This window comes from Prionailurus viverrinus, chromosome F1, assembly GCF_022837055.1.
Source record: "Prionailurus viverrinus isolate Anna chromosome F1, UM_Priviv_1.0, whole genome shotgun sequence".
Taxonomy (NCBI): Eukaryota; Metazoa; Chordata; class Mammalia; order Carnivora; family Felidae; genus Prionailurus; species Prionailurus viverrinus.
In genome coordinates, this window is record NC_062577.1 from 21,872,570 (window position 1) to 21,900,300 (window position 27,731).

Consider the following 27,731-nt stretch of genomic DNA (forward strand, 5'->3'; position numbering starts at 1 on the left):
TTTTGAACTATTTAAAAATGTAAAAACATGTGGTGTGCCAGATATGGCCTGTAGATTCCAATCTGCTAGACTACAGGGTAAAGACTAACACCCTTGCTGGGCCAACAGTCAAAGCACTGGAGTTAATGTCCTTTTCCATGCGTATCAACCAAGACTTTGAAAACTGTCCCTTGTGTCCCAGCCAACAGAATTCTCACTGTTCATCCAAATGCCAACCACGTCAGGCCACCAAGCCTTTGCTCATGTTCTTCCCTCTGTACCGAATTTTCTTTCCCACTTCTCCTGGTGAAATCTTACCTTTTCCTTCACAGCCTAGCCCAAATATTTACCCCTTTTCGATCATCTTCCCGACCTTCCCTCATCCTGAAGAAATGTTCCTGCCTCCAGATCCCGTAGCAGTTTAGTTACCCACCATATTTCAATTTTTCATGAATCTGTCTCTCCTTCCCAGTTGAGAGCTCCCTGGAAAGCCGGTATCAATGAACAAAAATGACAAACATGGTGACGGTGGTGGTGGTGACCTTCACTTTAACAATGCTTTTCCAAATATGATTTCACCTAATCCTCACAAACAAACATCTTATAGATGAGTATGCTGAAGATCAGGCAGAAAAAGTGACTTGTTCAAGGTTACAAAGATAAATAAATGGTGGAGCCAAGAATGTGAAAGCACATCTTCTGACACATCAGTTCAGCTTTTCCTGCTATACCATTACCCTTCGGAGACAGAGGATCTAGAATCTGGTAGCTGGTCAATAAATAGTTGCTGAATAAAGGGGCAAGCGAGGAACCGGATGTAGTATTCCTCTCGCCAATGCCTTAGCTCTATCCTGACAGGCAATACATGTACCTACCTTTCCTCCTCTGTTAGAAGCTGCTGTCTCTGAAACCACTGGATGAACTTTTGGTCTGGGGTCATACAATAGCTGTTGCAGGCAGACTGTAAGAGTTTTATTTGGGCAATCACTTCGAATTCCTACAGCAGACAGAACACCAAAAAGAAAGTAAATAAAAAGGCCAACCAAATAGTGTATACATCTTTCCAACATGAAAACACACCACATTAGGATAAACAATGGAGAAAAACATCGAGGAGAACTCTCAAGTACTGCCTTTCTTAGAAATAAAAGAATTGTGAATTTTAAGGGCGCCTGGGTGGCTCAGCTGGTTGAGCATCTGACTTTATTCAGCTCAGTTCATGACCTCACAGTTTGTGGCTTCGAGCCCCGCAACGGGCTCTGTACTGACAGCTCAGAGCCTGGAGCCTGCTTCAGGTTCTGTGTCTCCCTCTCTCTCTCTGCCCCTCCACCATTCACACTCTTGTCTATCTCTCTAAAAAATAAACATAAAAAAATTAAAAAAGAATTGTTAATTTTAACTCTAAATCCCTGAAGTCTTTGTATGTTTATTTGTCAATCCTCCCTTCTCCTTGAAAAAGCAATTTATATGAATAAAACAAGCTAGCAGAGCAACCCAAACTAGTTATTACCTAAAGCCACAGTGGCTTCCTTTTTCTCTTTTATGTTTTCATTCTAGGGATAGAAAAGCTATTTTTTAAAGTTGTGTACTTTCAAAGTACATTTCAAATTTCCATGACTATGTCCTAAAAGATAAAGGCAAAAATGAACTTTATGTCAGGAGGCTCCTAGGTTCCCCTTCCCCATCTTCTTCAACCCTTACCCCTCAGTAAATAAGTTTGGGTAGAGCTGAAAAGCTAAACAGTCTAGGGCCTCATAAACTCGAATGTTTGGATTTCCCAAATCCTTGGGTTTTTACTACTCCAGTAAATCCTTTAACTAAATCTTTTAAAGCTCAGAAGAGAAGCAAGTATATAATTATGTCCAGTATTATTTATACCTCTTTCGATGTTTCAATAAAGATTTTTTTTAAGTCAACAAAGGGTATAAGCTTTAGCTTTAATACTCAAATTTTCCAAAGGTTTAACATGCTAGTCTTAAAAGGAAAGAGAGTACCATCCAAGGTTATTCCCAAGTTCAAGGACAAAGATGGGTAACTCTGGAGGGCAGTAAGTAAATTTGTTTTATCATTCCAGGACATGACAGAAGAAATTCAATGAGCAGATTCTGTGGGCATCAACTTCCCATCCAATGACTTCAGCTCTTGGTCTCCATATCCTTAAGGAATATTTATCATCATGCTCTACTCTGCCAGGGACAGGAGACTTAAAGTTGTCCATGTTAGCGTATCTTGTTACCAGTGAGCTCAGCCTGGTTGGCTCCTGAAGTTTTGATTTTAACTCAATGTTATTTCCTCCTGGAAGTTTCTCTGGCTCCACAAGTTGGGGACAGATGCCCCTCCTACATGTTCCTGTGATACCCTCTACTTCTCACAAGCCCTTATCTGCTGTATTATAACTTCCTTACTGTCTACCTTCCTCCTGGATTGTGAACTTTATGAGGGCAGGGGGCTCCGGGTTTTCTCTTCTGCAATCCCCAAACCTATCAGAGTGGTCCACCCATGTTAAGTATGCCAGCAATATTTGTGGAATGAATGAATGAATGAATGAATGAATAAGTAAAGAACAAGGAGTGCTGGGCGGGGGTGGGGGGCGGTGAAGGCATTATTTTGCTCATTCTCCTTTGAATGATTTACATATCTCTTCAAACATACTACTTTAACTCTAAAACCATAGTAAATTTTCAAAGCTCTGTTTTATCTTTTTCAGAGCAGTGCAAAACTGTCCACTATTCTATCCACAGAAACATTCAAGTTGACGTTGAACACCCCCTTCTCGTGTTGACAAGAAAGGAAAAGAATAACCATCCGCATGTAACAGTGAAGATCCTCTCCTTTCCTCCCTCAGACCAAGAGTTCACCATCTTTATTAACTCTTCTATGTCATTTACTCTTATGAAGGCCCTTCTCCTTCACAGGGTGAACCTGTTGTTGCCCAAGCTAATTAGAAACAATGAGATGGGCGGGGCAGGGGGTGGTAAGGAAAGAAATGTGGGTTCTGGAGCAGCAGGACAGGGTTTGTGTCCTGGGTCCACTACCAGGAGACCCTTGGTCAAGTTGAGGAAGATAAAACCTACTTCACAGCACTCTGGGTGAATAATACATAGGAAGGCACAAGTCACAATGGTATATGATGAATGCTTGATAGATGCTAATTGAAAACTTAAGTCTCCTCTTCTTTTTTTTTTAATGCTCAGATGAAGTAAAATGGAAAACTACAGCCAAGACCTCTACTTACCCTTCTCCTTTTCTCAAAGTTTATCAGCCCACCCTGAAAGAAATTAAATTTAAAAAAAAAGTGACAAACCAAGCTACTTTGAAACACAGCCCTACATTGTCCCATGTCTCATTAAAATATATCACAGGGATAATAAAGTCACAATTATTAATGACACTACAATTTTAGCTCCTATGTAGGAAGAGAAGCAGCATTTGCTTCAAGAAAAACATTCTTTTAATTATAATAGGACAGGATAGGCAGACAGCCTTCTTATAAAATGTCTGATACTGGGATGCCTGAGTGGCTGAGCTTCTGACTCTTGATTTAGGATCAGGTCATGATCCCAGGGTCATGGGATCAAGCCCCACGTCCAGTTCGATGCTGAGCGTGGAGCCTGCTTAAAATTTTCTCTCTCTCTCTGCCCCTCTCCCCTGCCCACACATGTACTCTCTCTCTAAATATATATATATATATATATATATATATATATATGTAATATAAATTAAAAAGAAAAAGTCTGAAATTAGCTAAAGTAGTAATGATAAGGAAGTTACAATTCAGAATCCAAATATATTTGTAGAGCCAGTAAGGGCAAAAGCTTGAGTACATGTTCCATTACGCTTTATTTCTTGACCCAAAGCAACAAAAACAGACGGTCATTGACTCATACTGGAAACCAAATTGTCAATGGTTTATCAAAAGGGAAGTCCTTTCCACACAGCCTCACAAAAAACTTAAGTTTCAATTCTTCATCCTGCGGCTCCTGTTCTCAGTAGGCTGAATTTAACTTCTAGATCACTGGTCACTCCCCCAAAATTCCCCAATGCGAATGAGTGTTTCCTGAGATAAGCCGAGGCAGAGGACGGGAAGAGATAGAGCTCAGGAAATGCAAAATGAATGCACATGCCCACAACAGCACAAGGAACTCAGAAGCAGGTTTGTGCAAAACAACTGCCCCGCCTGCTAATTCTGATGGAGTAAAAGCAGGCTCATCTCATGAGATAACCAGGGAGGGGAGGTAAACTTAGATACACGAGCAATCCTTAAATCTCATTTCAAATGTCAAATTTCTTCTCCACTTAGTATTTTATTACAGCTACTAACAAGTGGCTTAAATTTCACTTCTCTTCCCACTGAGAGAGAGAGAGAGAGAGAGAGAGAGAGAGAGAGAGAGAGAGACAGAGAATGCATGCACGCATGCAGGAGACAGTACAAGAGCGCCTCGGGGCATCTGACTGCCTCCCTACCCCACCAAGTGGAATATAAAGACGGATCACCCTTCAGGCCCACGTGCCAAAGTCCTACTCAACATAAGGTCTTTCTCACACCCGCTGCTTCATGAGGCCTTGCTGTCACCCCCGCGTGTGGAACTGACGGTGGCCCTGCTTTCTTCTCTCACTGCATTTCTGTTGCAAATCTTACTACTTCCACAGTCACTGCCTGCTTCGATGTAGAGCTCCCACTGAACTGTGGGCCACTTACTCTTCTTTGTATTCCTCGTGGCACTGAACACAGTGCCAGATACATAATGGGCCCTCAACAGACACCAATTAAGTGAATTTCTCTCTTGGGTATCCGAGTCACCAGGTGCACACGACTCACCTCAATGTAGTCCTGAAGAGCAGTGTCAAGCATGGTGAGGTCGGTCAGGAAGGTGCCCAGGTAGGGCACAGTTCCCTGCATCACGCCCTGAAGAGCAAGCACAGCAAAATGGTCTTTGTCGTGACTGAAAAGTTGAAGGGTTTCGACAGCCTCCGCGTGGAAGCGAATGAGCCTATTGTTGGCCAAATGGGGCAAGTGACCATTCACAGATGAAAGCGGCAGTCTCTGAATGGCCAGGTGGGCTTTGACAACATCTGGAGAAAAGTTACAGTCCATTCAAGACCTGACTTGGGGCCATTAGGGCTAACCTCCGTGAATGAAGTTTTTAAAACTTCTAAAAAAGACAGGCATTCTATCACCCAATCTCTAACTTTCAAAGTTATGAAAACAAGCCTTACAGCCAGGAGATCATACAAGTACGTTTGAGGGTGTTCACGGAAGGATTCATATTGTGTGCACGCTATTCAAGGGATGCCTTTTCTCTTTCAGAGTGAGTGGATACTCCTCGTGGTTTGGAATGGCCTCACCATCGGTAGGAGTGGAACGCCATACACTGAAGGAGACTGGATGCCACAAGACGGTGGGGTGTCACTATTAAAATGATCTCTTGGGCTAGACTTTGTGGCTCACTTCCAAAGTACAGAGGTGGCACAGGGAAAACTAATAACTTCAAAGTGGAAAATCTGGCAAAATACTACTTTAACCAAGTGACTAAGGCGAACATCACCCACGACACCACACGTCACACACTCCTTGATAGGATGTGATGAGAATGGCACTTTACCTCTGTGATAGTCCTCGCCCAAACCCATAACCTCAGCATACTCACTAGAAAACAGCACAGACACACTCTTACCGTGGGCCATCCTTAGGATAACAAGACAGTATTCCCTAAGACTGTCAAGGTCACAAGAAACTATCACAGAGCAGAGCAGACTGGGGAGACAGGACTGCTAAATGCGGTGTGGTTCCCTGGCCAGGCTCCCGGAGCAGAAAGAGCATACTAATGCAAAAGTGGTGAAGTCCGAACAGAGTCTGGATTTTAGTTCACAGTAGCATGCAGGTGTTAGTGCCTTAGTGTCGACAGATGTGCCACAGTGAGAGAGGGTGTTAACAATCGGGGAAACGGAGTGAGGGCTTCACAGAAACTCTATGTATTATCTGGAACTTTTCTGTAAACTCCATAATGAAAAGTTCACTTAAAAAAAAATTGTCCCTTGGAAATGAAGGTAGAATCACCGCGACTGCAGGTGTACACAGTATTGATGTCACCAAATTTCCTTTGATATCATGTCAATTCTCCCTAAGGCCACGGAGGCACTAACCATTCTGAAGAGAAAATAAAAAGGGGCTTGCAGGGATGCCTTCTCCTCACATCATTCAGGCACATATGGAAGTTCTGGAAGAAAACAATGTCTCAGCCAGGGCAAGACCAGGCTGCTCCATGTGAGGCTGGCTAGGAGATCATACAAGTATGTTCCAGAGTGTTCACAGAAGGATAAAACTCTAAGTAGGAGTTCTTGGCCAGAACTTCCGGCAGAGGTTCACCTTGAGGACTCATTCTCAGAGGCAGTTTTGTCCTTCCCTGTTATGAGCACAAGGTCTCAGCCTGAACTAAAATAATTTTTTTAATAGCTATTTTTAACTTATCTTTGGACAACCAAAAAAAAGTCTGAAATGCTGTGAAATGTTTTACCGGCTTTATGTTACAGAAGAGTCCTATCATTCAAACTCAACGTTTCTGATTTATGTCCAACCTTCCGAAGAGGAGAAAGGTTGTCAGTCTTTCATCTCCTCTCTCTGGTTTTCCCCCTTCCATGCTAAAAGAAGAGTTTTTAAAATAAGGCTAAAGATGGCAACTATCTCTCAGTCTTAAGGAGGAAGGTATGGTATTCCTTTCAGTACTGAAAAACTAGGGAAAACAAAAAGGTCTGTTAGTCCTTGGGATTAGTATGGAAAGTGGAATACGGAGAGGGTTTCGAACAAACGAAAAGATCTGCCAGTATGTGGACCAAGTCCTCCTGGGAGAAGACACTTTCCTCAGGTCCTGGGTCACCGTGTGTCCCAAGTTGACGAGAGGAGGCATTCCTGTTGGGGAACTGAAGCCCAGGAGGTCCCAAAGCCAAGGTAGCAGCAGCTTCCAAGTGCAGAAGTGGATGGAGGAAGCCAGCAAGAGGGAAGGGAGCCTACCCGCGGCAGACTCTGCCTTACCTCTAGAAGAACAAACGCTCCAGAGAACGCTCAGATTTGTGCCTCTCAGTGTTTATTTGCCACTGGGTCAGATGGGAGCGGGAGTGACAATGTCTCTGCTACAGACCTCCCAGGGTTGCCGAGAATACACGAAGTAGAGGATGGAGACCGTTCTTGAAAGCGGGGGCATCCTGTAGACGGGGTGCCAGGCAGGAGCCCCACCGCCCACATAGGGCTGCCTTCTGATGGACCCTCGGGGGAGACCGGGGGCCATACGTACCATGTCCTTCTGGAGCTGAAGCCTCCTCTGAGTCCGCTTCTGGTTTTCTTTCACACTGCTGTCCAGGTTTGCAAATTTTGAGGTTCCTTCCTACGACACAGAAGCACACACAGAGGAGAGTGATGGAGAAGGCCACTAGGAAGAAACACAGGGGCCTCTAGCTTCCGGTACAGAACCTCTGCACAACCACCCGGTGCCATGCAAAATGAAGAGGCCTCCAGCAGGCTCTGGGCTGAATTTATAGAAATGTTTGGCTGGCTTGCTGCAAGTGGTCTGATTGCAGTAAGGTCTGCTGGCCTCCGATTATCCTGTTTTCCCCCTGCTTTGTAAGAAGAACCCTGACTTCGGGGATAACATCAATGGTCAATAGAAGGCAGGCAATTCCCAAAATGGGAGACCATTTTTATATATCCTGAATTTCACTCAGAGTAATCACATGTCCTGGAAATGAAGATCGCTTCCTCAGTACATTTTGTGATTTCTTGATCTGGGCCTGAAATACATGTGCCAGCATTCTGTGAAAGAAAAGGGATGATTTCTGTGGTATTTCTGAGCTAAAGGAAACTTTTGTACCGGAAGTTTTCTGAGGAAGTCCAGTATCATGGTGCGGCACTAATCTATGAAAGCCAGACCTTCACACATTTTTCCCCCATTTTTCTCGGCCAATCCATCCTCGCAAGTTGCTCCTCAGGTTTGGAACTCTTACAAGTCAATCCTTCCTCCTGGCGCCTGAGGGCGGACGGCTACCCTTTCTCTCCTCCTGTCTGTTGTTACAACAAACTCTTCCACAATAGTGACTAAACCCCAGTTTGCTGACTGAACACAGTGTTTTGGTTTTGTGGTTTCAAGGTCTTGTTAAGTTCTCATTTTCCAGGAACTGTATGAATGGGGGGCAAATTTCACAATTCAGTTGGGCATAAGCTCTACAGTAGCTTTTCCTCAGTCAGTCTTCCTGGGGTTTATAATATCACCACGGCATGTGACCTTTCCCTGCCACATGCTGCAAAAGCATCTTTTGTAGTGACTTGGCCTCTCCGATGTCAGCGAGGCACCAGTGGCCTCTATCATTCACCTGCCTTAACCTGGGTCCAGAACCTGCAGTGACTCATGATCTATTGCAATTCTCCCTATTACAAATAATAATGAGGAGCGGTATCATTTAACGAACGCCTACTTAAGAGTTTTACCTGGGGAATGAATGAAAGCGGCCTAAAATGTGCCATTTCCCATGCTAGGTGGTGATGAGCCCTCCCGTCTTCTGAAGAATTTGCTTGGAGTGAGAAATCATTTCTGTCTGACTTGAAGGTTAAGTGTCCCTTTCCTGTGTGAGTCCCTCTGGTTCCCTTCCAGTTTGTCAATTGTGTGCAGAAATTATTGAAGATACATCTAAAACTCTTAAGAAGGATTTCTGACAGGTTAAAAGGCTCCTGAGAGCCACAGAATAGCAGAGAGAGAAGGGAAGAGAGCTCAGGACAGCGCTCCTTTCTGGGAGCAAGCCAAGAGGCTTGCTCATTTCATGACCTCGCGTTTCTAGACAGTGAGATTCCACTCCCGGCTGAGTAACTCAAGAGACCGACTGGTGCCAGCTCTCCCAGATGAGGCGCCAATTGAACACCTACTACTTGCACCTCAAACGGTGTCAGTTTTCTCCTTCTTTGCCCCAAATCCTTCGCTCCGCAGCTCTTACACCACCAATCCCTTGAAATTCCCTGGAACTTTTCACAGGTTTGCTGATGGCCTCACTCTGGCTCCTTAGGCTCCTCTGCCGGCCACGCTCAGGCTCTTAGTGCCTCCTCGTTCTGCCAAAGTCACCTTCTTGTTTTGCACTACATTCACGTCTTTGGAAATGCTACCCTTAATGACTGCCCATGTTGGGATGAATTCCAGATCTTTCTTTCTCCATCAACCTCCTTCTTCCTTCTTACATTCCCTCCCCCTCTGTTTGGTATCTGTCCTCCTCCACCTCTCTCTCTTTCCCCTTCCCCTCCCTCTCTAGTGAAAATTTCTCACCTGAGTCCCACCTTCTCTCTACCTCTATCTTTGACAGAGATCGGCTGCCCTCAGCCATCCTGTTCCTGGGTCTCAGAGGGGTCTCTTCTACCAGGCTGTTCCACAGGCACTGGATTCTTCTCAATCAGCATTGCTTACGTGGTAGCCCAGAAATTAATGGTAACTATCTGAAAGGGCCTTCACAGTCCTAACAGCCTCTGCTCCAACCCTGACTTCAGTATGTTTTGGAACTTCACTGCATATCCATCTCTACCACAGCCAAATTCCTAGGCCTTTGTCGCGGTTGTTTATATCAGTTCAACCAGGGAGAGTTCTCACCAAGATTCCCAAGATCCAGGATGATTTGGTGGCATTCTGCTTTCCTACTGCTTTAAAATTCACGGACTCTACAATTTATCTACTCAGAGTTATTGAAGTTCCAGAAATCATAAGGTGGTAACAGGTTTAAGGTAATTTTTGAGGGGTGCCTGGGTGACTCAGTCAATTAAGCATCCAACTCTTGATTTCGGTTCAGGTCACGATCTCACGGTTCTTGAGTTCAAGCCCCGCATCGAGCCGCACATCCGGTTCTGTGCTGACAGTGCAGGGCCTGCTTGGGATTCTCTCTCCGCCCACCCTCTCTGCCTCTTCCCTGTTCACACTCTCTCTCTCTTAAAATAAACAAATAAATAAACTTTAAAAAAAAGATGATCTTTGAGAAAAATAAAAACACTTTTTCCAAAAATTACAATGAAAACCTTAGCTTTTTGCTAATTATTATGATACCTCAGCCATAACAGCACAGGGGTGGACCATGACGTCCACCCAGAAGCAGAAGAGAAGGCAGGTCTTTAAGACTAAGATTACCCAACTGTAAATCATATTAGAAACAGAGGCCAGCAGTTTTTCTCAGTGGTTCTTTTGAGAACGCAAGTACCTTGATTTCATTTTTTTTTAACAACTGGGCTGAGAATTAACACTCAGAATTATAGACTTCATATGAAGAATGATCAACAAAGGTGACTGGAAAAGGACCTACATACACATATGGCCTGGCCAGAACATTACACTATCGTTAATGATAATGCACAGACCACATGAATTCATAGCCAAGTTTTTCATTTCCTTGGGATCTGAGCCATGTATAAGAAATTTAACGAAGAGCACTAGGGTAAAGTTCTACACTTAAGAAAAGTTTACAGGACCTTTAATGTCTACACATAGCTTTGCTTCTAAGGTTTCAGCCAGAAGACTGCCACTAGGCAATCAGCTGCACAGCGTTCAATTTATCTACATTGGAAGGATGACTCAGAGCTATTGGGATTTGAATATGTGGCTCCAGTTAGTCTAGCTGTGTATTACTGACAGGGAGACCACTAAGCCATCTCCTTCCAGCCAGATGACTTTCCATCTAAAGTCTGCAAATCCAGGGGGATGTGAAGCAGGGAGTAACACGATCTCAGCAAGCACTGTTTAGTGTGCAGTTAGGTAGGCCAAATCCAGAGTCAGCATCAGCAGAAACTGCCTTGCTCATATCACCTACTCCAAGAAGGGCTAAGAGTGGGCGGGTTCTTAAAGTCATGTGATTCATAAGGCCCACCAATTCATGCAGGTGAATGTAGTTTCTGAACACTTGCGGCATGCCAGTCGCTGTGTTAGGCATTAGGGATGTAACAGTGAAAAAACAAACCCAGTCCCTGCCTGCAAGAGGCTTTCAGACTGGCAGGGAGACAGTCTGAGTACCCAGCAGAGTCCACAGTGAGACCTGACGGAGGAGTAGCACTTAGAAGGACAACAGTCAGGAAGACCATAACAGACGCCCTTATAGGAATGACTAATGTTAACAGTCATCAACTGGATGCCTCTTCTCGGCAACCCCACCTCCGCTAGACTTGCATCCCTACTCCACGTGTCTGCTCTAAGCTTGCACATGTAGCATGTACTTCATTCGCGTTCATTTGTTAGGCATACTTTGGCTTCATATTGCGCACAGAGCATGCCAAATACTAAAAACACATTTGCATAGTGCTTTCAAATATTTTCTCTTAGTGAATCTTCAAAACAATTCTATGATGTCAGTGGACTAAATACTCTTATTGTCTCCAACTTACAGAAAAAGAGACCAAGGACAAGGATCATATCCTCTAATCGCCCAGTTCACAGCTTCCCCCTATGGTAATGCATGTTATACGATTTTATAATTGTCTACTTCTCTGCCTCCACCATGAGACTGTAATCTCTTTAAGATCAGAGACTGCCTTCAATGTGATGCCTAGGATATAATGAATGTTCAACTAACAGTTGTTCAATGACTAATTTATCTTCTCTGTGAAGTTTTCTCTGATCTACCCTATCCCCTACTCCTAAGTGGTAGGAATTTACAGTTTTATGGCTAAGTGATAAAAACACAGGTTTTAGAGTCTCACTAGGCAGGGTTCACATTCTAGCTCCACCACCTACCAGGTGTGTGATTTAAGAGGTATTATTTACCTCTCTGAGTCTTGGCTATCTGCAAAACAAGGATGATACAATCTACTGTAGATTTTTATCCACAGTAAATTTCTAGAAAGGCTGTGAAGATAGGATCTGGCCTATGTTCCCTTCTGATGATCCTTCACAACCTGTTATTTGTACCTTTACTTGACTGTTCTTGTTTAGTGCCAACATCCACCACCCAGAGGATGAATTCTTGAAAACAGGGTCTGTGTTGGTCACCTTCATATTCCTAGAGGCTGCTCCAATGTTTTACGAATATTGGACACTCAACAAATGTCTGGAGAAATAAAATAAACCAAGCTACACTTTTACCTGCCTGTAGTTCAGAAGTCAGCACTCACTTGGCATTCAATAAATACTGCTGACAGACTGTGCAATTTAGTCCAGATAAAGGATGTGGAATTGCAGGCTTGGTCTCTGTCATTCTAGAAGATGTTTTGCTGAGAAGGGATACTCCAGGGCCTCTCACCCACCTATCTGCAGAGCAGCTCGAACAGATACACAACAGAAATCTGGTTGTGTAACCGGGAAGCCAAGGACTGGACTTTCAGTTTTCTCAGCCCCAAGCTCCTTAGATTGGGCACAAAAAAAACCCCACAAAATTTCTGCCTTCTAGTCCCTTCAGGCTTTCTCCTGGGACTGTAGGAATGTAAGGAGCCCTCAAGCCACTCCCGCCTTGAAGGGATTCCAGAGCTGGAGACAATGTGACCCAGCACCCCCACCTAGAGACCCACCTTCATTAGGAGTTCCCGGCTGGTCAAATGGTTATTATGGTCAGAGAAGATATCTGAAAGCTCTTCAAACATCAGCATTCGGTCCCTGTGAGAGGGGTTAAGAAAATATTCACAAATAAAGAGTCAGTGAAAGTCCCACACCTTGGGCCCTGCTGTTCTCAGTTACCTATGGCTCCAGAGGGATCACACTGATCTCAGGATCAGTGAGGGTTGTGAGCGCAGATGAAGCCAATGGCTTTGTTCATGCAGGGTGTTTTGTTTTTTTTTTTAAGGTAGACATGGTCACCTATGTGAAGAAACGGATTTTTCTAACCATGTACATTATAATCATAAAAAAGGATCGTTAAATTGGGGTATCAAGTTGTTCCACTGGGACATGTTCTTAAAAAAAAAATCTCGGGCACCTGGGTGGCTCAGTCAGTTAAGTATCTGACTCTTGATTTCAGCTCAGGTCATGATTTCAAGGTTGGTGAGCTCAAGCCCCGCACTGCACTCTGTGCTGACAGCACGGAGCCTGCTTGGGATTCTCTCCCTCCAATTCTCTCGCCTTTCAAAGTAAATAAATTAACTTAAAAAACAATTTTTTTTAAAAATTTTATCTCAGAATACACACAGAGCCCCACAGGACCTGAGAAATCATGTTGGCCAAGGTCAGGGACTTGTCCACGTTGCCATTGCTAAGTGTTGAGACTAAATTTCCTGAATCACAGCCTGGTGCTCTCATCTCAGAGTCATAACAGATGGAAGCAGAACAGGCTGTGGTCAGGGGAGTGGGTTCAGATCCCCGCTCTGCCACTCACTTCCCAAGTGATTGTGGGCAATTTGCTTAACTTGCTTAGGCTTCCACTTTCTTACCTATACAATGAAAATTCTAGGAATCCCTCTGAAAGACTGCTGTGAAGTCAGCAGGATCACATATGCAAAGTGTCTACTCTGCCTCTGCCAGTCTACTACATGTCCACGGGCCTCATGCTTTACTCTGCACCCCTCCAGGGTTAGTAAGTGGAGGGCTCTGAAGGCAAAGAATTAACGGGGCAATATCACTCTATATGTAGCATTTCATTATCATGAGAAAGCCACCATTAACTTATTTGTTTTACAATGAGTGTAATATCACTGATATAATAAAGAAAACCAGTAAAGTTATTTACATTTTGAAAAAAATAATTAAGAACTTAATCAAATGTGGGCCTACATAAACAGAAATAAACAGACGTCTTTTCTGTCCACTGAAAGTTATTAGCATAAAGGATTATAGGGAAAGTGATAACCAAATAAGGTATCTTAACCCTGTCCCTTGAATTTAGCAATGAAAGACATGGAAAGCTGGTATGAAAGTGTCTTCTCTAGAAACTGTGACACTTCTGTAGCATCCCCACTAAAACATGAACCAACCAAGAAACAAACCAGACACCCACCCAACCAAGCCAGAATGTGGCTTTGAGGTTTGTTTTGTGGTGAAATCGTTTACAAAGCTAACTGAAAGAATGAACCTTCTCATATGGTAACCAAGAGATTAAGCTCCAGCTCCACTAACTTTTTCATTTGTGTTTTAGCCTCAAATTTGCTGTGCAGGAACTTTTGGCTAAGTGACTTTCCACAGCGTGCTGTTTATCAACTACCAAAGAAAGATAGGATCACCTTTCACTGCAATCACAGAAGACTGCAACCAGGCACAGGTGGTATTTTAGCACCTGACCGTCCCTTTGGTTTTGTTTTTGACATCACAGTAAGGGAACGGTGATGAGGGCAAGGAGAGGGCTCTGGGGCTATTGAACATGAGGACTCTGCATGCATCTGATTTTCCCATTGTATTTTACCAACGCCTGTCATCTAATGCCTTTATAATGCCCATATCTTTCATAAGATTTATACGCAAAAAAAAACCCAATTAACTAATCTTTCACCTACAGAGTCAGCTTGACTATTCGAAGTAATGAAGAAGAGAAAGAACCAAGAAATAAGTGGTAATCAAAAGCATTGCATTGGACTTTGAAAAGCCTATCTGCCAGGTTTTCTTCTGGTAGATAACAGTATTATAAACAGAGAAGGAGCTCTGGAGTCTCCAAGTGGCTGTGGCTTCTACGGCTCTGTAACACCAGGCATTACAACCACCCACTTCAATTTTTTCTGCTGGCTCATCAAAGATTTATTTCATAAGTAATTTGACTTTCCCCAAGTAGACTCTCCTCTGAGAATATGAGCCCACTGGTATGCACTCATTTTTCAGCAAAAATTTATGAAATTCTGGTTTACCTATCTGGGTTTCTTGCAAGTTTGGATAGTGTCAGTCCCTTAGGGCTTAATCAGCTCTGAGTGAACTCATGAAACCGAGTACCTAGACTTTCCACTCTTAAGCACCAAACCCACCAATTCCACAGGGGCAGGCCTGCCTGGGAAACCAGCTGGCCCCTCTCTTGGCTGCAACCGACCATACTACATACAGTATAGACTGTAAACAGTTTACACATTCTTTCCTGATATGCCTGCCTTCTTGATTAGTTCAAACCTAGGTAGACCTGTTGAATGTAATTGGCCTCGTTTGTAGCCATGACATATTCCCCAGCTTCTAAGGCTGTGTGGATAGGGAACTGGAGCTGCCTCCTCCTTCACCTTTCCCTCCTTTGCAAAAAGTTCTCTGGTCTCCAGGGGAAGCTCTGGAAATAGGGGAATGAAGATGGCGAAACAATAAGGACATTATATCGTTCATTGTCCCAAAGGTTACACCAAGAAATATGAAGAAAAACAATATAAAACGTGGCCAGTTAATAATGTTAGTCAGGTCCCTAGGCAGGAACATTTAGGGATTTTTAATATCACTAAGATAGCGTTTAACTCGGGGCGCCTGGGTGGCTCAGTCGGTTAAGCATCCGACTTCGGCTCAGGTCATGATCTCGTGGTCCGTGAGTTCGAGCCCCGCGTCGGGCTCTGTGCTGACAGCTCAGAGCCTGGAGCCTGGTTCAGATTCTGTGTCTCCCTCTCTCTCTGACCCTCCCCTGTTCATGCTGTCTCTCCCTGTCTCAAAAATAAATAAACGTTAAAAAAAATTAAAAACAAAAAACAAAAAAGATAGCGTTTAACATGCTGAAACAGAAGTTAAGTAAGTAGACTCTTGCTAAACAGCAAGAGCTAGCATCCTATCTACACACATGCTCCCTCACATCTTGGAACAGCCTAGGGCTTTGGAGCGTGGCTGAGAAATAACCAGAAGGAATGGCTGCACTGCTGTAACTTCATCACTCCACACCCTTCCCCCTCAGACTCTAGATGACAAGCACATCCTTCAAATCATCCCAAAGCCAATACTCTTGATGTTGGTGCACTTCGCAGATGAGTCTGACTTCTCTGCCTAAAAACTCATTAATGATTACGTGTCAAGTGCACCCTGCCTGGGACACACAGAGGCTTTCAAATACGTTTCTCTAGTTACAGAATATGGGCTTTGAAGGCAAGGACCCATACCATTTATACAGTGACTAAGTCACCCCAGCCAAAGAAAGCAGAGTGGACACTTGGGAACTTACTTTGGGACGACGGCCCAGGTCTTTTTTAACCTATAGATGGAATTGGACTGCAGTGCCGAAATGATGGCCCTCAAGGAAGAAAAATTCTTCAGGATTCTACATTCCTGTATGGAGGGTGATTAAAACATAAAAGGCATTTTAAATATCAATAATACTGCGAGTTGGTGGTTTCCTGTTTTAGAGGTATCACAGCTGCTATGAATTCTTACCACTAAATAGGCAGCTGTATAAATACTCAACATCAAAAAGCAGCTCCTTACTCCCACCCCAGTCACCGAAACACTTTATAGGTTTTGGCACTGTATGCTTGTTTTTCTCCCTTTAATATATTTTTTGCGTTGTTGTTATAGTTTTATGGTTTCCAGCTTTCCTCGTAAAAACACGAACGGAGGTGAGTCTGCAAGGCTATGCTAGGGAAAGCAAACTTTCTTCTGCTGAAAGCACACAGATGCCCTAAAAACACACATGAAAGGTCACTATATCCTTTAGACCCACAGTGTGAGCCGGGCAGCGGCCACCAGGAGGTCAGATGGTATCGAACATCTCATGACCAACCCTTGCCCAGAGAGGTGTATATAACTTGGCAATAAACATTCACCACAAGTTGAACTTTGGCTTTCATGCTCTTAGCCAAGAGGGAATATTTTTATACACACGCATTTCGTTTCAAATTGGCTTGTGCCACAGTCATAAACATTCAGAAACACCTTGGTACTTTGCTGTTTCCAAAATAAGCCGGAGCTTTTAAAATGAAATCCATTTTGGCAGCATTTTAGAACAAAATCAAGGAGGACAGGAAATAGTCTGGATGTCGTTTTCTGGGTAAAGAGAAAGGCTCTCTGATCCTGAAACTTAAGCCACCGCACCGAGTGGATAGCCTCGGCAGCCAGTGACCCTGGAGTCAAAGTCCTGCCGCATGAATGGCGGGGACAGCAAAACAGTGAGGGAGGGAGAGAGTCCCATTCTTGGCACCATGGGGAGAGTGGATTATGTCTTATGTCAAAGGAGATGTTTCATATGCAGGCATTTGGGAGTGTAGTCTATCCACTGTTTACAATTGAGTACACCGTGTGGGCACGGGGTTGGCTTGTGCAGAACATCTGAAGCAAGAAACTCCAAAATGGTTGGGCAGAACTGCACATTGCTTAGAAGGTCAATTCATGATGTAATGCTAATCCCGAATAGGAAGGAAAAACAGCATTCTCTAACTTAGCTTGTCAAAATCCGGCTACTTAAAACTATGCCCAACAAACAAACCTCCAAACATTATTTCCTTAGAGTATAGGCCAAAGTATTTTACAAAAGTCATGCCCACTCTTTTTAAATGTCTCAATGCCTTCCCCTTATTTGAAAAGAAAGAAAGCGAAAGAGAAAGAGAGAGAGAGAGAGAGAGAGAGAGAGAGAGCGAGAACACTCTGAATTACAGTCAGTCTGGAAACCCAAACCCATGAGAGCATGGTTCAACAAAGGTTCAGAATCCAAAAGTCATGCTCCAAAAATCAAGAAACTTGCAATAAATAAAGGAACTCAGGCACAGATATTTCATGCAAATTGTAATAAACATATGGAACACATTATTCAGAAAGAGGCTTAAGCTAAGGGTTTTAAAGGAGTACAAAAGACATTTGGCCCTGTTTCTAGAAAGGGAGGTATCTTCCAGGAGACGTGGTGCAAAAGTAAAAAGAAAACACAGCAGCAAGGCCAGCCCAAGAAAATATAATCACATCAGGTCACAAATATTTTCTGTGTGTAAATTATTATCGTTTTTTCAAATATCCTCTCGATAGAAACTGAGTATGATTAATGCAAGAAAAGTAAAATAAATCTTGGCAGGAAACCACCTATGAGTTTCATTATTTTATTAAATTACTCCACACAATTTCAAGGGACACAACGTGCTCAATATTAGGAAACTACACCACCAAGAACAAAGACCCCTGGCTTTTAAATATGTGCTATGGGATTTGGAATATACCTCAAATTGTTCAACTTGCATTTCTTATTAACACATATGTGCACAATTTGTATTTAATTTGGACCAAAAGTCATTGTTTGAGCCACACTGTGATACACACAGATGCTATATTCTTGCTATAGACTTTCTAAGTAGTTGAATGGATTAAAAGATATGGCATTTATGGCCAAAACAAAATTTTTTTCTTCTCATTCTGAGAAGGCAGAAATTCCATGCTTTATTCCACTCTATCAGAAATTCTTTTTATAGCTCTTGAGAAATTAGCTCAATTCAGAATAGGAGAAATCTAAGTTGTAAGACACTGTTCTCTTACTTTTTTCATATACGAAAAAGTCTGTGGCAACCGAGCACCTAAAAATTCAAAATAAGGCAAATCCTCTAGCACAATTATGGCCCTGCTCTTTGACCAAAGACAACAAAGAGAATGTAAAATACAGAGAGAGAGAGAGAGAGAGACAGAGTGTGGGTGTGAAAATGTAAGCATTATGCCCTAAACAGGAGGGCTTAATGAAAAAAGTATATTAGGATAGAAAGCAAAATGGGTTTTGGTTGAGGGTTGACTCACATAACCCAGAACATGGACTAATAAGATATTTACATAATAATTATTTTTCAAAGTTGTTGTTAATTACATAGCTTTTGCTGATGTAATTTCTTCTGTCTAGGAAAAAAAAAATCTAACTCAATCTTCAAATACCAAAAATTCTATCTAGTATTAAAGCTAAGTCCAAAAGTCATCCTATCCATGAAGCCCTCCTCAATCCCCCCAGAAGTGGTTTCTCCCTCCTCCACTGCAGCTTATCTTGGAGGGCCCCTCTCCTCTTCTGCCTCAGCTGAGATCATCCCAGTATATCTCAGAGTATCTTGGCTTCCTTGTGTGACTACAGGCTCCTGTAAGATTACATTAATTGTGCCTATCCTCACAATGTCCCCAAATTACATAATATTGTAGCTTATGTGCATTTAGGAGCGCATGAAATGTCTGGTGACCAACTGACTGAATACGGTTCACGTTTCCACAGTCATGAAGATACTGATAAGCGAAAGTCATGCAGTATGTAAGCAGCTGACCCAGAGCCCAGACTGACACTCAGCAGAATGTAATTCAGACCTAGGAATAAACTCTGCCCTTCTACCTTCAGATAGAAGGTCCTCAGAAAAGCCCCAGATTAATGTGAAATCTGGGCACCTCAGTCCTTCAGGAAAGAGATTCAGGATTCTGAGAAGGTACTGGCTCTTCAAGTCTGCAGAAGACATAATGCTTCCGGGTGCTGGAAGGGTGCCTAGGTAGGTGATCATTCTGCGGTGAAGAGTAGTCAGTTTGGCACTTAGACCATCAAGTTGTATTTACTGAACACGGGGCAGAACTGACACTCAGTTGGTGACTATAAGGGGAAAAGCAGGCATATGTCACCCTGGAGATGCAGCAGTGTGCAGGCCCATGAGCTGAAAGAAGTGAGCAAGGGACTGATTTTCTTTAAAGAGGAAAAATAGGAGCACCTGGGTGGCTTAGTGGGTTAAGTGTCCGGCTTCGGCTCAGGTCATGATCTCACGGTTCGTGGGTTCGAGCCCCGCATAGGAGCCTGCTTCAGATTCTGCGTCTCCTCTCTCTCTGCCCCTCCCCCATCGCACGCTGCCTCTCAAATATAAATAAATATTTAAAGAATTTTTTAAAAATAAAGAGGAAAAATAAGCTCCTATTTAAGAAAGACCATTTTTTCTTACTTTGGAAGAAGAATAACAGCAACAAAAACCCAGGGGGTCCTCACATATGTTGTTTGATTGCCTTTCAGCCAAATGGATAGACCCATTTAAACGGAGAGAAGGAATCGTCTCCAGTATCTACTAAATACAAAGAATATTTTTAAAAAGATGATTACATGAGCAATGTTAATCCACTTCTCGATGACTTTGGCTCTCTGTTGAGTTTTGAGTTCTCTGCCCCCCAGGATGGTGCTGACAACACATTTGGTGAGGGTGTTAAACTGAGAGATGGTAGCACGGATGGTAGGAGCCAAATGTTTGTTTTCCTTCTTATCCCTCTGAGACCAAATGCAGCCCAGGCAGTGGTGAGGCACTACTTTCTTGAATAGTTGCTGGAACAGAAGAGAAGCTGAGTTTAAGGACAACACAGACACTTCATATGGGAAAGCACATAGTCTGGGTCATCTGTGAATTGGTATTTTGTAAATGGACAAACAACCCTTTTCTACTTGACTTGCCTCGTGGTGTCTATTTCAATGGACAAAAGTAAATAATTAATATGTTAACTGGTCAGAAAAGCCCACATGTTCTTTCTCAATCTGCTCGACTGAACAAACAGAACACGACGGCCAAAAGAAAATTCAAGGGACCGACAACATTTTGACTTTCCTGTCTTGAAGGATAGGTAAAAATCTATACTACTAATCAAAAAAAGTGGTTGAGGTGGTTTTGACCTCAAAATCATATACACGGTACGTTCTAGGTGGTCACGATCGTGAATTGTGTATAATGCATAGGGATGCCCAGTGACCACCTGACAAGTGATCCAAAGTACAGTGCATGCGATGCTGTCATCAATGTCACTATTTCACATGATGTTTTAAATAAAGAAAGTAAGCATATAAAAGGAAAAACTATTCAACGTCACACAGTAAAATAAAGACAGAGGAACATAAAGCCTGGTTTCCAGGTCTTTGCCTAAAAGTCATAACCAATGAAGTTTCCGGTCTTTTTTTTACGCTATCAACTGTGGAACAAAAACAAAGCCAAATTAGTCAACTAAACGGGATTCTCATCTGTAGGGCAATTCAAGGCAAGACACATAAGGGTTTATATAAAAGAGAGAACACAGGGATTTACTTTACGTAGACTATCTGATTTGCTTCTGATACTTTATTTGCAAGCTCACTAGATGGAAACTCTGTCACTTTACTTGCTGCTTTCTTCAAAGTAGTAAGTGTACGAGAGTTTAAACCGTCACGATAATTTATAATAGTCTATTTACCAGATGACACTGAGCTAGGACATGTGACTGATGAGATCAAATATGCACGGCTAACAAACTTCGGGAAAGTACAGGAGACACACATGGAAATGAACTGCCAGATACAGTCACATTTGGATTCAGTGAACTTATTTTATCCTAATTTATACTTTGACCGCTTCACAATCCTCCAAATAAACAGTTCAGATCTTGAAATATTTATGAGTCTAGAGGGAGAGAATACCCACGGAACAAGACGATTTTGTTTCCTGAGAGTTAGAATTCTTACTTCCATGTATCAAGTGCCAAGTAAAAAGCACCTTCACCCGGCTTTGCAAGAAGAGCTTAAGCCTGAATTATTCAGATGATTGATTCAAGTCCCATCTTCACTCCGCATTTACAGGCATAGCCTCTCCTGGGGATTCGAAAAGACTTAAATCACATTACCCCACTGCCCTCCCCAGCCCACCAGTACTGTCACTCCCCACATTTTAAGTAGCAGCACATCGGAAGCACAAAGAGAAGACCTACGGCGTCCATGTAGGTCAGCTGCTCTGCCACAAGGTCTTCTGGGAAGCACGTGAATTCTGCGGGCCCTCCACCTTCCGGTTCCTCTTCCTCTTCCAGGCTGAAGAAGATGGTGTTGGGAAACCCATCTGTTCACAGATGGAAAAAAAAAGTCAGTCACCTGGTGCCACTGTTTATGACCTTGTTAGTAGAGTCAAACTGAACTTCTTTCATTAAGAAAGAAGAGGGCTAATCCTTCGGAAAACCCACAGGGAGAAAGTAGTAAGCACAATTAATCTGAGTGAAATGGAGGTCTTCTTAATCTGTTCTTAGATTCTTTATTAAGTTCAGAGGCCTCATGTTACCCCTTTGTTAAACCACTGATAGCTAGGCCAGGGACACAGCCAGGTCAAGCAAAGTCTAGAGAAGCAAAGTTGGGCTACATTCTGGGGGTTTCCCTCATCTTGGCTCCCTCATACCCTCTGCTCAGCTTAAGGACCAATCAAACTGCTTCTTAAGCCCCAACTATGCAATTCTTAATCACTGGCCATTTATAACCAGAAGCCTGGAAGGAGTGGGCATGAAAGCAGGCCAGGCATCAGGTAGGAGAATGGGACATATGGTGTCAGAAATGCTGATGAAGGGGCGCCTGGGTGGCGCAGTCGGTTAAGCATCCGACTTCAGCCAGGTCACGATCTCGCGGTCCATGAGTTTGAGCCCCGCGTCAGGCTCTGGGCTGATGGCTCGGAGCCTGGAGCCTGTTTCCAATTCTGTGTCTCCCTCTCTCTCTGCCCCTCCCCCGTTCATGCTTTGTCTCTCTCTGTCCCAAAAATAAATAAAAAACGTTGGAAAAAAAAAAACTTAAAAAAAAAAAAAGAAATGCTGATGAAATCCTCAGAATTCTAAGAAAGTCTTTAGAATTCTCGAGATGTTTGGAGCAACTTTCAGCTTCCACCTAAAGTTATGTATGAAGCAGAAGAACCTGAAACTAAATTCACCTGAGCTTTATTTTGGATAAGATTATCAATTAGTAAATTACACAGAGCATAGACTGAAGAAGTGAGGGGGTGTGGAAATCACTATAATAACTGCTTGGATCCCAAATCAGAAGCTGAAGGACTCAGCCCATGGGATCAGAACTCCAGACTCCATTTTGAAAGAGTGTGGAATTGGATGAAGTTTCATTTGAACCCCAGCCCCCACTCCCCAGAACCTGTCCTAGGTTGTTTTCCAACCTCATCCCCCACACCTCCACCCTTCACACTCCTTGCTCTCCTGTTAAATCTGTTCTCAACAAAACAAAAACAAAAACAAAAAAAGCTAGCTGCATTCAGTTCTATGTTAGCAGAAATTTAAATCAGTGTGTTACTACTCCCCCAGAATGTTTACATTTTAAGCTTTTTCTCTTTTCCTTTGTAGAATAAGACTTTTATGCATCTCGGATCAAGTTGAGATGGCCTTTCCTTAGTTTTCCAGGGGAGAGGGGTGCTGAGAGTGGACCCCACATCACTCCCCCTGTCACAGTACCACATGAGTACTTGATGACTCTGCTGAGAGGTATGTGGTTTAAGGATGGACTCCTCCCCCTGGAGCTGAAAGGACTCATGTGAACGGGGCTGGGTTAGAAGTAGGAGGGGATGCGTGCCTGCCTCCAAAGGCTGGAACACAAACAGGCATGAGCTTTAAAAAAAAAAAAAAAGCAAACCTAAAACCCTATGATTTCACCACTCTGCCTCCACAAAACTCTGGCACTCTCCAATTCAGCAAAGGAATAAAACAATTGAAATCGCAAAGGTTCAGAATGGGCCTCTCATCCCTTTTGCTAGCTACTCTATAAATCTATCCCAATCACTCTGCCGTGCAGAGGCTGACCCACGCCAGCCCAAGAGGATGTGTGGTAAGGTCAGACCCCCTCATTCATTCAACAAACACTCACAGCAACCTCTATGTGCCTTGGATGTTGCTGTGTGAGAAGATTACGTAGTCCTTTCTCTCTGGGGCCTAGGCCATGCCTTCACTGTTTCCGCTTTTGACTCTCTTCCAGAGGTAAGTAAGTAAAAACTTGAAGCAAAATTTTACTTTTAAAAAACAATGTAGGAAAACTTTTGCTTTTGCCAGCATGAAATTGGGCAAAATAAGCCCATGAGAACCAAGCTCCTAAAACTCCTTTTCCGTGATGACTGCTGTGCTTAATAAACAGAGAGTTTGGAGCTTTCTTGATTAAAATTTTCCAAACTCCAAAAAAATTCATTTTCGAGCATCGCATAAAAGCCTTTCCAAAGTCAGGCATTCTCCCTCTCCCCTGCCTCAGCCTGCCAGTCTCCCTCTCCCCTGCCTCAGCCTGCCAAATGAGTTCTGCCTTCCAGTCCTGGGTCGGAAACAATGAACGACTGGTCCCACCGGTTCCCCAATTAGGCCCGGAGCCAGGGGCAGCCCCAGTGGGGAGAGAGCTGGGCTCTAACATAGCATTTTCCACTCTGGCTCAAAGACAGGCGGGGAGGCCTGAAGGGAGTTGAGGTCCGGCAGCTGGAGGAGTGCCCCTGGTATTCAAACATTCCTGGCAGATGAAGTCATCTTAGATACGGGTACTTGGCAGTCAGCTTCTAATGATGCGATTGTACCGCCCCCCTGCCGGCACCCACCGCTCTGATCCCCCTACATAAAACATTCAACAGGTACCGTTTGGAATTTAAGGTTATTTTCTTTGGCACTCAGGCAGCTTCCCTTATCGGTGATGAGGAACCGTTTCCTTTCCCTCACTGAGGAAATCGGGCGTCACTTCAGGGAAATGCCTGTCAAAAGCTCCAAGTGGGTCAGCCGCCATGGCAACCATCACCCGGCAGGCCAGTGGGGGGATAAATCGTCACACTGAAAGCCTGTCCTAACCTCTTTCTGACTTTCTTCAAAGCCTGATATTTCCAAGCTGCCCACGACCTGCAGCGGTGGCCCTTCCTTTGTCCTTGAAAACAGGCAGTCAATTCCTCCAATAGGAAAAAACAGCCACAGAAACTTCCTTTGATGAGGCCATCCGAGAAGCTCAATGACAGTGATGTTTTCTAGCTGACAGAGAAACACTTTTTCAGGGCTTTTCGAACTTTCGTGAGGGCTGGAGCACAACTGCATTTAAATCCCCTCCCACTGAATAGTGGTGGTTGTGATGGGTTTCCTCCATTAGATAGAAAGAGGAGCCACGAGGCAGATCATAAAAAGCAAATTCAAGTTCAGCATGGGACATGTTGACAAGAGAAGGTAAAGGACCATCAAGAGGACCATCCTCTTTATGGTAGTAGAAGAAACCCGAGGAAATGCACTTCTCAGGGCCAGTTTATCTATAATGAGCATGCCACACCAGGTGGTCTTAAAAATCTCCTTCTTGGCTCTAAAACTCTTAGGCTCTGTAATTAGCACTGAGATAAACTTTAGAATTTTTACCCACCACCAATCCCCCCAGCAGCTTGTCTCTGTGAGACCAACCAAGGTCATTCATCAAGCACAGTGAGAACATTTCTTCAACAAGGGGACTGCAGAATCAGAATCTAACTTGTTCCCTGGAATCAAGTCAGTACTCACTGTCAGTTTCCACTTCTTGCTTGTGAAACTGCTCCAGAAGATTTTGCGCTCTTCTCTCCGGATCGGAGCCTGGCATCATCCGTTTGAGATAATCCAGCAGTTTCTGTAAGCAAGGGAAGTGAGGGGGTTCTCGGAAGTCCTCTGCACACTGGTCAAGCCAGGCCCTCAGGATCGAGGCGATTGCACTGAGAAAGAGAAATGGAGAGTCACTGCACCCAACTGGAAGTGGGGACTCCAAACGAGACCTGGATACCATGGCCTCACCCAGAGATACCTCACAAAACCGGGAGTCAACAGAGAATTCACCCAAAAGTTCCTGGCAATGTCAATGAAGTTAAAGCACTTGAAGACAAGCTGACTATTATTATTATTTTATCTTATTTATCTTATTATTTTATAATAAATAAATATTATTTATCTTATTATTTTAAGTGGTAGTTGTAGAGCTGGGGAAAGACTGATTAAGTTCCAAAAAAAGAAAGGACCAAAAACTTTGGAAAAACTCATATGGGGGCGGGGGGGGGGGGGAGGGGGGGAAGACACGCAGAAGGAGATTTAGTGAGTCCTGAAGCAACTTCAAAGCAATCTGTGCACAAGGAGATTATGTGTTTCCAGTTCTGGATTCACTCATATCAGAAACCACAAAATCAACTGTACTAACATTTTAGGAAATAACTGACAGTAGGCCTGAAATCCGTTTAATGACAGGAAGTGCCTAGGTTTGGAAAAGATAACAGCATTAATTTAATTTTACAAAGATTACCAGGGTTTCAGCATAAGCACCCCAAAAATGTGCCCCCCCCCAATTATCCTTTTGCTTTTCAAATTATAAGAGAAGAATATGTAGGAGAAAGAGTACCTAATAGAGAGGTAGGTCTTTGAAAGGTAAGGGACAAAACCTTGAGAAGCAAAGCCACTGTGAAGGCGATTTCCTCTGATGGCTCAGCAGAGAATATCTTAGGCAAGACAAGGGTCAGGACACAAAAAGAGACAGGGCCGTGATGTGTGCACACCCCCTCCCCCACCCCCACCATGGTACTAAGAACACGCGTGTGCTGTCTTAGGTTAGGGGCAGCCCCACATCCACTGGAAAAGACAAACAGCTGACTGGCGAAAAGGATAAAAAGTTTTGAGTGCTATCATTTTGCGCTTCGTGTTCAAAGAGGACGTGCTGGGCTGGATGCATTCATGATGGCTGGAGATGACAGGGGCTATAAATTAATCAATCCATATTTTAGTGACAGTGATGTGATACTTCATTTTAGCTAACGACACAACTGACCAAAATTCTTCAGCTGATTAAAAAAAAAAAGGCTTAGCGCCTCTTTAAATTATCATCTAAGTATCCTTCAAACAAATTGTTCACTTAGTTAACAAGCTGTAAAGAGACTACACGGATGGTAGTGAACCTGCAGGCTGGGCTTTGACAGGTGTGCCTAAATTCCACACATCCCAAATTCCTACGATGAAGCCGGACTACAATACAGGCATACGTACAACCAAAGTCAATTCAATGCTTACCCTTTGGAGGTGAAGTGCAAACAGAAGAAAAATAAATTTACTAATTGGTTTCACTGCTGTGTATATCATTGCTTTACTAACAAGGACACGAGGGCCTTTGGAACTATAATATTCACATGCGTATGTTGGAAATAGGTAACATAAAACCACAGAAATAATTAAAATATTCTCTAAATCTTTAGTCCAGATTAAATAAAAAGCCAAACAAAAGTTTCACTCCCTCCCAAAAGATTCGAGGAAATTAATATGGGACCTGGGATTTAATGAAAACATAAGCAAAATGAAATTAATGGAGTCTCCTCAGTGGGCCTTCAATCCTCAGTTTACCTGCAAAATCACGTGTTATGTATGAATGCTTGTGTCCCCCCATTCATATGTTGAAACACTCACGCCCCCCCAAAATTGATGGACTTCTACTTTTAAGAGCCCACACACTGCATTATTTCTCCTTTCTTCACACACACACACACACACACACACACACACAAAACCATATGATGAACTGAAGAAGAAAATGATGAAGTAGCATTCTAACACTTCCTTTTTATAAGGAACAAGATGTTTTCTATGAATAATTTCTCTTCTTCCCTGACAAGCGTTGAGCCCAGAACTGGGGTAGGCACACTGGTGGGGGAACAGGCTGGAACATAGGACAACCTGACATTTGCTTTCATCAGGTTGAGTCCTACATATAGTTTTGTAATTCTCAAAAGAAGCATGAATTGATCTGATTAATATAACTACTCATTTAATATTTAATATTTTGGTGAGAGAATACTCTTCCAATGACACTGATAGAAAAAACAGACATGGAGGGACGAGAATTCACATCAACCAATAAAAATGAAAAAGAACACCCACCCAACAACGAGACCAGCAACACAATGACCCTAGTGACTCCTCAGTTGCATAACTTAAAAGAAAAGCCAGGCAGAAACCCAGAATCACAGGGAAAAGACACATAGTAAAAGATATTAACTTTTACTCCTTGGCCTCCCATAAGTATTAGTTTTCAAGTTACAAAACATTATTTATTGCAAAAAAGTAAATATTACAAATGTATCCAGACGAAAACAGCAAAATATCACTTCCCTTCTGTTTTCCATTTCTGTGACCCATTCCACAATCCCATTTCCATGACCACCTATTAACAGTCTGGAGTATATCCTTCCAGTCTTT

The 27,731-nt window shown here is 43.2% G+C and overlaps 1 protein-coding gene across 2 annotated transcripts in view; it reads right to left on the minus strand.

Moving 5' to 3' along the window:
- RGL1 (ral guanine nucleotide dissociation stimulator like 1) overlaps positions 1-27,731 on the minus strand; it is a 259,235-nt gene that overhangs the window by 22,419 nt on the left and 209,085 nt on the right. For both annotated transcript variants that reach the window (XM_047840099.1, XM_047840100.1), the window contains 9 exons: positions 25,032-25,216; positions 21,486-21,610; positions 19,867-20,082; positions 16,012-16,115; positions 12,488-12,572; positions 7,269-7,358; positions 4,799-4,885; positions 3,215-3,247; positions 855-976 (listed from right to left, as the gene is read on the minus strand). In XM_047840099.1, the coding sequence (XP_047696055.1) occupies positions 855-976; positions 3,215-3,247; positions 4,799-4,885; positions 7,269-7,358; positions 12,488-12,572; positions 16,012-16,115; positions 19,867-20,082; positions 21,486-21,610; positions 25,032-25,216 (1,047 nt within the window). The remainder of the gene's footprint in view (positions 1-854; positions 977-3,214; positions 3,248-4,798; positions 4,886-7,268; positions 7,359-12,487; positions 12,573-16,011; positions 16,116-19,866; positions 20,083-21,485; positions 21,611-25,031; positions 25,217-27,731) is intronic.